A 9,336-nucleotide genomic window follows, 5' to 3' on the forward strand; every position below is an offset into this window, starting at 1 on the left:
GGGTTTGAAAACAGACTTCGAAGTGTTTAGGGTTGTAACTGAACTCGGACGTGCAGAAGCTGCAGCTGAGTGTGATGCAGGGCGAGCAAAACGGTCAGTCCTAGAGCTGGGACCTGCGGATAAAGTATTAAAATTTGGGCGGGGGAGGGCGGAAGACGGAAAACGTGAAAGTGAAAGAAGGAAGGCGTCACCAGTAGCATGTTTTCGCTTACCCGCCTGCTGTCTTACAGAAGTGGTGCTAAAAGGCTAAGGTTACACACAGTAACGTTCTGTGCAATACAGGTGATCGGGAAGCCAAATACAAAGAAACCCAGCGAACGGTTTGCATTCCAATCCATTCTGGTTCACGTTCAAGTAGACAAAGTTGGCTTGATGAGCAGGCGGGTTTGTCTGAACACCACCTACAAAATCCATTTCTTGACAACTAACGTCGATGCTGTAAGTTGGTCAGTGAAGCTCTTCAGTTTGAGCAACCAAGAACGATCGGCAATCCTACTGAGAAATCTTTTTTCTTGTGCCAAACTAGGACAAAGCTCCTACTCGGGAACCTCGAATACAATGGACTTCACCAACGTGTGTTTACGCACAATTGTTCAAAACAGATGAGCCTGGTTGGTGAGGTGACGAAGAAGAACGGTTTCATGAGTACCCTTAAGTTAGCTGGTTTTCATGGGTGACAGCAATTCCGCAGCAGACAGGCTTATAAATTCATTTTAGTTTCGATTGGTTTCAAGACACAACTGGGATACTGGTTTCCACAAAATGGTAAACGCCACCTAAAAGTAGTGTTAAAAGCAAGGTCTGAATTAGGCTTGGCACAAATTCTAAACTGTACTTCTATAATGGTTCAGCTGTAGTATACTTTGATTGCTCAGCTGCCATGCTTCCTGCAGGAAGCACAAGGCCTGAGATACTGGCAGGCCGCCTAAGCTTAGTCAACAGCAGTTTGGAAAACGAGGTTGGATTTGAACCAGGGAAATTCCGGCCAGTAAGTTCGCACTTTAATCACTGAACTCTCGGCCTACTATACCTTCATTGGTGTTTGTATGGGCATGAACACCGGATTTCCGGTTGTCGAGCACACATTATGGTCACCTATTTTGTTTAATTTGCGTCTATAATGCATTAAATCATCTGTACTATGCGCACTCCACATATTCCCACAGGTTACACTTCAAACGGATTTCAACCTTTTAACTCACATTTTCTAATATTTGGCATTCAAATGGTTTAAATAGATGTTTAGATACGTGGTGGTTTGGAATTACTCGCACAAGATTCGTGTTATGGCTGGTTTTTGTCCGTTCCAAGTAAAACAAGATGATAACGCGGCGAAGGGCTGGTGTTCAGCGGTACCTAAGCACCACGAAGCTTTCGTATATTGCTCAAAACCAACGACACTGATTCTCACTTTTGAGATGGATGAACTCAATACTAAAAAGAGGATGAGGATTTCGCATATCAGAACAGTGCATGCTGCTGACACGTCAACCTTCGTTCCCTATTTTTTTTCGTTTGTGAAATGAGTACTTAGTGCTCAACATCAACGGAATCGATGTCCGCAGTTCGCGTACAGATCCAGTTCGGACAAGTCCGTATGTGATTCATGGAACCTAATCTAGGAGTTTTATAGTCCTCTCAACTGCACATGTTACTGAGCCAGCCTTCACCACAAATGAGGAGTACAACTTTGGAAACACAAACGCCCATTGTTTGATGGACTGATTATCTTGTGTCTTTTGTGTTCATTAAAAACACTTGCAGTCAGAACTAAACGGATTACACAGAATGCAAAGTATGCACAACTGGGATTTCACGATATAGTGCAATATTCCTGAAGGTTTACTACAAAACAATGTATATTTTAGAATACCTGATGACTGAATCCCAAGGGACTTTTCCGGTGACATGACTAGATGAGTCCCCTAAAATCCACAACGGTGAATGTCAGTTCATTCAGCGTCTCGTACAGTTCCTTTGAATAAGCACAACTGATTCTTTGTATTCTTTCAGAATGATGCAGCCAATGAAAGTCAACGGATTTTCGGTCTTCCTCATACATCGAGCTGCACCATCGGAACTGATGGCCTAAACCGAATTGCATTCCTATTTCTCACAAAAATCCATGACTTAAGCTATTTTGCTTTACCTTATTCGCCCGAGAACAAAGCTCTTTACGAGCTAAAGAAGTCTTGTTGCGCATTTCAGTTAGCGAGCATTGTATGGATGTTTTTCACTTCATGTTTTGGAAACCATGCTTTCTGAAAACAAAGACATACGATCCAATAGCTTACAGTTTGTTCAGGACTGTTCTAGCGGCCGATTGATATCACATCAACAGGAAATAGCGACCAAGTCCAGAAGTTGACGCTAACAGGACATCTATGTCGAAATCCGAAACAGCATCTTTCTCTTCCCTAGCCCCTTCAAGTCTGCGGGTTTGCACAAGCTAGACGTTTTAAGACTCTCAGGAAAGATTACTAAGAAGCCCTACACTAGAAGAGATGTCCGCTTAGGACTAATTTAGGGCACTACTTTATGTAAAGGGAGTCTGTGCTATGAATTAGGGGTGAGGGGATAGCAAATTCATCGACTACTTGTAAGGTGCATCTTATCTCAGTGAGATAAGGTGATAAAATGAATCCTACTGCCTAGGAAGGGCAGACTCAGCAATAGCCGAACACGAAAAATGGCTAGTGATATATGGACAACTTAGTTCTTTACTGCTTGCATCTACTCAAAAGAACCGGGTGACAAACACAGAACCAAATATTCCCCAAAGTTAGTATCCGAGATCAATCCTACAAACGCGTATGTTGTCTTCTTTAGCGATTTGCTAGACTCTGTCTAGTTTTGCAGATGTTAAACTGCTATGTATGTGCTGAAAAGTGAATGTTTAAAGTATGTGGCTACCGAAATTCGATTAGAATTTGAGGCTACCGTTGAGTTACAAGTATAGCCAATAATATGGTCGACAGAGACAGAATGTCCGAATTACACGAGTATCCGGCCGAGAATGTGGTTGGAACAAAAATTACTTCCGAAGACACATGTTATGCACGAGTTGGGATAACAATGTCGCAAGTAACTCCCAGTGCAACGGCATGCGGTACTCCGTTCCGGTGTATATGTCTAGCCAATGCGCCTCAATAAATGGAGCACACTCACGCTTCTGTACTTCGTGATTTCCAAAACCCCGTCAGGCCTAGTATCACTTATCCAGACCAAATAAGGGACATCACACTCCGTCCCGTTAGGCCGAGGAACACCACGGCGAACAAGCACAACGCCGTCAACAACTATCAAATTTAAGCCATAAACAGAACGATGAACGACTTCGTGTATCCGGCAACACCATGAGAAGTTTTGAAAACCGAATCAGTGACCTGCGAACTAAGGTTGTCGAAACATGAGAATCGGATACCACTATTGTTTGTGTTCGAATTAAACATTAACGAAATACCACCACCCGAAATTCATGGACTACGCTTACATGATAAGCCTTAAACAGCGGAAGTGATGAAGGTATAAATCAGTTAATCTCCACATAATACCTTGAAATTTGCTCAGGGAGAGAATTCGTCGCTCGAAGAGACAATCAATCATGTGACGTGAAATACGTTGATGAAGGACCAACGGTGCTGTTTCCAAAGTAAACCCAATCACATTGCCAATTAGATAATCGAAGGCGAGTGACATAGGGCGCAGCCAATAACCAGCAGATCGTGGAGTCAAACCATCCGAGAGATTCGTGAGGTGCGCACTGGTGAAAATTTCCAACAAGGAAGATAACGCCGTGCGGCGCGGCTCGGCCTTTTCCCACATATTGATCTAACCTGAAAGACGGAATCTTAGTTGAAATGTGTTCATGACACGATAGGCACCACGGAAATGAAATAGTCGGCGAAGTCCGATGTACGGCTCCAGGTGGTGCAAAGTTAAGATTGCCAGCACTTGGTTAGGTTAGTTCCCCGAATTATCTTGACTGAGTTTGTTAATGATTTGATCACTTGGCTTAGACCTTCACCCCTCTAATATGACGCGCCAGAAGAATACCAGTCGGAGATGGTTTTCAAGTTCGAGCATAGCCTTCCCCCTGCGGTGCGGGTAACGATATGGTGATCTCTACTCAGTAATTGTTTGAAGTAGTTCAGGAAGTCATAAACAAGTTGTTGGGGGGCGAGATGGCCGAAGTGGTTAGAGCGCGGATTACTAACCTGAAGGTCCGCGGTTCGAATCCGACCTCCGCCACTCGGCTTGGGCAACCTGGCAGTATCCCAGCCCTCGTGCTCCCTTCGGGTGGCATGGCAGCTAGGCACCGGAAGGGTGCTACAGCTGGACGCTTTTAAACAAGTTGTTGTTGTTCCTCGGCGGTAAAGTGAGCAATATTTTGCAAACATCGTGAAGGATCGCACAAATCCCCGTGAACGGCCCTATGTTTGTTGCTTTCACTAAACAGAACAACCGTTCAACTGTGTCACGGTCTTGGATAATGGTAAAATAATAACCGTTCAGCCGTAACACCTTTTCAGTGCCTAGCTGCCATGCCATCCGAAGGATAAAGGAGGGCCGGTATACTGCCAGGTTACCTAAGCCTAGACAGGAAAAATCGAGAGGCAGTCATATTCGAACCACAGACATTCCGGTCAGTAAATTCGCGCTCTAACCACCGAGCCATCTCGCCATTTCGTCATGGTCTTGGCTCCAATGCAGAGCGTAATAAGTCTGAGGGACCTCACGGCCACCTGGAATAAAACAATCAAAACGCCTAAATTTGATCGAATCCCAAACCCTTCCGCAAAAGAATCCGAAGTAATCAGTGGGTTGTCTCTGGCTAATACATGCAACTTGATTCAACCCATACTAGCCCTGTTTCCATTAATCTTGAATCCGGAATAGGTAAACACACAAAAAATGACAGTACATGCTGTTATAACAGGAACCATGTAAACCAAGTAGCACATGTTAGGACACATCCATTGCCTCCGCGCGTGGATCAGGCATATCACGAATGACACGGGTAGTAACAACATCAAACTCCACTTTTTGCACTTTACTCGTGAGGGTTGCGGTGGCGCCGGCAGGTGGGTTGTATTTGGCCTCGCTAAAACGCAAACGGAAACAAGTGAAATAAAAAAAGGTCTGCCAGTCAAACTGGTTCAGTGATGTCACCAGATGCACCACGCCTTAAGCCAGTAGTGAGGGATTATTGGAATCCCACTAAAACACGTTACATAACGTGTACATAACATAAATTCCTCGAGGACATTTGTTCTCAGCATGGACTGAGGAAAGGCCTACGGAAGGCGCTTTTAGTTGTGATTGTGGCTCAGAAATGATTGGGTAGCGTATCACCAGTACGTCAACCACGTATGTGGATGCGTTGAATCCAAAAACAACTCTAGGGTGTGACAACACCACTTGACGTACTCACACGATCTTGAACATGCTTCGGCGATAGGAAGCTGAAGGTTCTCTAATAACTGTGCCAGTGGTCATTTATTTAGTGTTCACGACGAAGTAGATTGTAGCGACAAGCCGGAAAATATTCTCAAGATAGACAGAACTGAAGTTGAAGACCACTTTAACTATCGTCAGGGTCGCGAGGACTATTATCCCGAAGGAGCTCCTCACTGCTCAACCCAGTGGGATGTCCTTTACAATAGCCATACATATTAAACCGTTTTGACATACTCTCTATTTCTAATCAGTAAATCAGCCTTTGGGTCGCTCAATAGATGGGCACCCACAGGCCAGTCTAGTAGATGATCCAACACCCGGACTCCAAATGGCTGACCAGTCGATTGTCATTGATTTACTCTGTGCAACAATAGCATGTCCTAAAGGGCTTCGAATAACTATATGATGGAGTTCTCCAGTACACTTAGATTCGTCCGGCACTTGTCCTATACCCATACACCTCTTTTTTCGTTTTGGTTAACCTCGTCCGTCAACGCACCCTCCTACTACTGGTGGTTTTGCACCGTACCAGACTAAGACATTACGCTGTGGTTGTTCGTGGCTTGCCATAACTAAACCAGAAAAACGAGATTGGGCAAAGTGCGCTACTAGAAGAATGTAAGAGTATGAGACAGTCTTGAAGTAAAATACTGCTTTGCGTGGCCAGAGTTAAAAAGGAAAAGGCCACTAGCAGATACACATGCATGGAAGCAGTAGTTGCGCATTTTTCGAGCAAGAACAAATTAGAGGAGGCGAACGTGGAACGAAATCCGTTAGTTGGCGGTGACTACCAGTCACCCTGGCAACGATTCGAGGAATCCCAAAAGTAATACCGGCGTGCAGATGTAGTGAGAATAGAAAATCGGTAATTCGACCTGTCACAAGGGGTTGAGACTCCCTAACTTCCCAGTGGGTTGGAATGAACAGTATCCAATAAAAATACTACATATGGGATACATCGTACATCCTCAGGCTCTGTACAATTGAGAAGTAATACCAAATGCACTGATCCAACTCTTGTGTGTTGTCACCAGCTGAATCCTCTTACTGCATCAAACAGGACGAGTAAAGAAAAAAGCCTACTGAGGACAAATTCCTTTCTTCTCTTTCACGTATTCGTTCTCCTCCTTATCGTGTCGCTAACGATACCTCCGTAGGTCCATTCTCGAAGACCCACATATCCGTCCACCACCATTACTACCGGGAATGTCTGTAGGGACCTACCAGTTCGGATCGTAGTCCACCTGGTAGGCTCCGAAATTGATCTCCAGAACTTCATTCTGTCATTGCTATTTTCTCCCACCTGTTTGACTGTTGGGCCCACTTACCGTTAAAGTTTGCGCGTACGCCCCACCACCAAAAGTGGGTCACTTTTCCATTCAAACAGATATCCCTTCACCCTAAAAACTTCCAAGCTGGCCCAATTTCGGGAGTCTATCCTGGTCAAACAGCTTCTGCGAGTGTAATTCTTGTTGAACAACCACCAATAGGGACCAACCGTTCTACCAGTGACCTGTTGGTGTGCATTCCTCGCGCACAGTCATCTGCCCTGGACTGCTGGTATGTCTTAACTTTTCGAAAAATTGCGACCGGATGTGATACGAGAACTTCTTCGCCAAATTGCCCATGTTGTGCCTACACCCTCTTTTGATCAACCAGAGTGAAAATTTCTTGAGGGATAAGTATCTGGAATTTTGTCTGGACTGGGTAACTTCTCGGATCCATATAATCAACGCTGGATTTCTGTCTTCCGCATATTCTCTACTACTCATGAACGACCAAGCTTCGTTTGCCTTTGGTTGCATTCATACATCTACAGACGCATTTTTCCTCCCAAATCCGTTTCTTGCCACTGCCAGCTATCTGCCTCACCTGAGAAAAGAAACCCAACAGAGCGCTGATCATTATTCTTAATCACTATCAAATCCTCACTTATCTCAAACATCTTCCCATTTCAACCCTAACCAACGACCCTGTCATAACTTCACAATCCCTGAGCTGTCCACTTCTTGGTTTAACGACCTTTTCTTGTGTCAAAATAATTTCGATTTGGTCCTCCAGAAAAGTCGGACTTCTGGTCTGTTGCCGAAAATTTTCCCCCACCCAATCGCCCCTCGTCTACCGATTCACTCCACCACAGGGATGGGACCCTTTCCACTTACCTCTCACTCATGGATGAAGTTCAACGGAAAACTGTGTACCACACTACCTTATTCATATCGACGACCTGCGGACTTTCTTCGCGCCGCCGGGACGTAGCCGAATTTTCTTCAATCTGTCAACACTACCACGACAAGCGTTATTCAACACTCTGATCTGGTGTTCCGCTTCCATCTGTCACGCAATCCGCCTCTTCATTGCTGGTCACTCCTACCCCGAAAAACCCTTCAGTGCCACACAACTTTTCTCCGTTTCCTCCAGGAGCAATGCGACCATGGAAGACTGGAGCATTTTTGTTTCCTCAGCTCCTTACCACCTCCAAACGTTCAAGACTCGGGTTAACAGCTACCTGTTCCTTTCGAAATGACTCTGTATTATGGCTACGGATACGAGGTAATTATGTGTGCCTATTCTGTACGTTTATCATACTTAAAAAGAATGCGCGATTGTGGGCTCTTCCTTACTCTTCAGTCAACTGCATGAGTGATGAAAAATTGAGGTCTCTGGCCAGTACAAGTTCGGGACCAGGAGCTCCGCTTAGCAATCTGAAAGTTGGGTTTAAAATCATCCTTGATCAAATCGGGACTTCAGCCACGCAGTTCAAGAACAGAACCGGTAAAAAGACACCGCATGGTGTATTTGTCTTAGAAGACTCGTCTACTAATGGTCAGCGGTTCCGATAATTTCCCTTAAGAGCAGCAGCAGACGGAAAGGTTTTCTAAGTCTCCAGAGTGAAATATATATAAGGCCAAATTGCGTGGATAAGGTTGGTGTTATATGGAGTCACACGAAGAGTCCTCGATGAGCGACGAATATCATCATCGAGACTATCCAAAGTACAAACTAACGCTGCCTGTTGTCTAAGAACGTTGAACAGGGCAAGCATTTTTGGGTTTAAAAAAGAGGTTCCCGAGGGAATTCTTTCAATAAAGTGGTATACGGCCTCACCCTGTACTACTTACTTTCTGTACCCGGGCGGTAGTTTTACATAAAGAACCTAATTTCAAACTGGCCAACGTCTAAAGAGGCTAGTGGTGGCATAAATGAACAAGGTGCGCAGGACTGGAGAACCATATCCAAATTGAGACTGTGCTTTGGGAAATTGTTTGCTATGTATCAAACAAAATTTGGGATGGATAAATAAAGCCTGTTAACGTTCACAGGTACAGAAGATGGTGTGGATTCGAAGTGTTCTATGGGAATAAAAGCATAGACCTACCGTTGTCCTGCTTGACACGCCACATCGTAAGGTTCGAAGTGTTTGACTTCATCCTGCGTAATCACACAAAGATCGACGTTACTACCGGAACCCAAATCATTGAAGATTCCAGCAGCTATTGCATCACGTACAAGCTGCATAGCTTCTTTACGCTGTTTAAAACAGAATACAGCAGTGGGAACAGTGAGCTAGCCTAGATGAGTCTAGGATTAATAACGATGTGTAAGAGATGAAATGCGCCAGTTGTGCGAGTGGTGACAACCGGTGAGCTCGTACGAGTGAGGTTGCACATCACAAACTGTGCACTCAAATGACCAGTATCAAGATCTTTATTGCAAGTAGTTTTTCACTATATATATATATATATATATATATATATATAAAATCACACTCACACTGCTGTCATTGATAAGAATTATGATGAATTACCGTGTACAAAATGAATGACAAAATCAAATAAGGAGGTGCTGCGCCGTTGTTGTGTTCTGATAGACTTG

The 9,336-nt window shown here is 44.4% G+C and overlaps 2 protein-coding genes across 2 annotated transcripts in view; one reads left to right on the forward strand and one right to left on the reverse strand.

Annotated features, from left to right (window-relative positions):
• Window positions 1–2,273, forward strand: part of T265_01372 (hypothetical protein) — a gene marked incomplete at both ends in the record, with an annotated part of 27,647 nt that extends 25,374 nt beyond the window's left edge. The window contains one exon of the mRNA XM_009165378.1: window positions 2,014–2,273. Coding sequence (XP_009163642.1) covers window position 2,014 — 1 coding nt within the window. The remainder of the gene's footprint in view (window positions 1–2,013) is intronic.
• A 2,578-nt stretch (window positions 2,274–4,851) lies between these two features.
• Window positions 4,852–9,336, reverse strand: part of T265_01373 (hypothetical protein) — a gene marked incomplete at both ends in the record, with an annotated part of 11,616 nt that continues 7,131 nt past the window's right edge. Inside the window, 2 exons of the mRNA XM_009165379.1 lie at window positions 4,852–5,104; window positions 8,840–8,991. Of these exons, the coding sequence (XP_009163643.1) occupies window positions 4,966–5,104; window positions 8,840–8,991 (291 nt within the window). The remainder of the gene's footprint in view (window positions 5,105–8,839; window positions 8,992–9,336) is intronic.

The sequence above is a fragment of the Opisthorchis viverrini genome, assembly GCF_000715545.1.
Source record: "Opisthorchis viverrini unplaced genomic scaffold opera_v5_14, whole genome shotgun sequence".
NCBI classification, from domain to species: Eukaryota; Metazoa; Platyhelminthes; class Trematoda; order Opisthorchiida; family Opisthorchiidae; genus Opisthorchis; species Opisthorchis viverrini.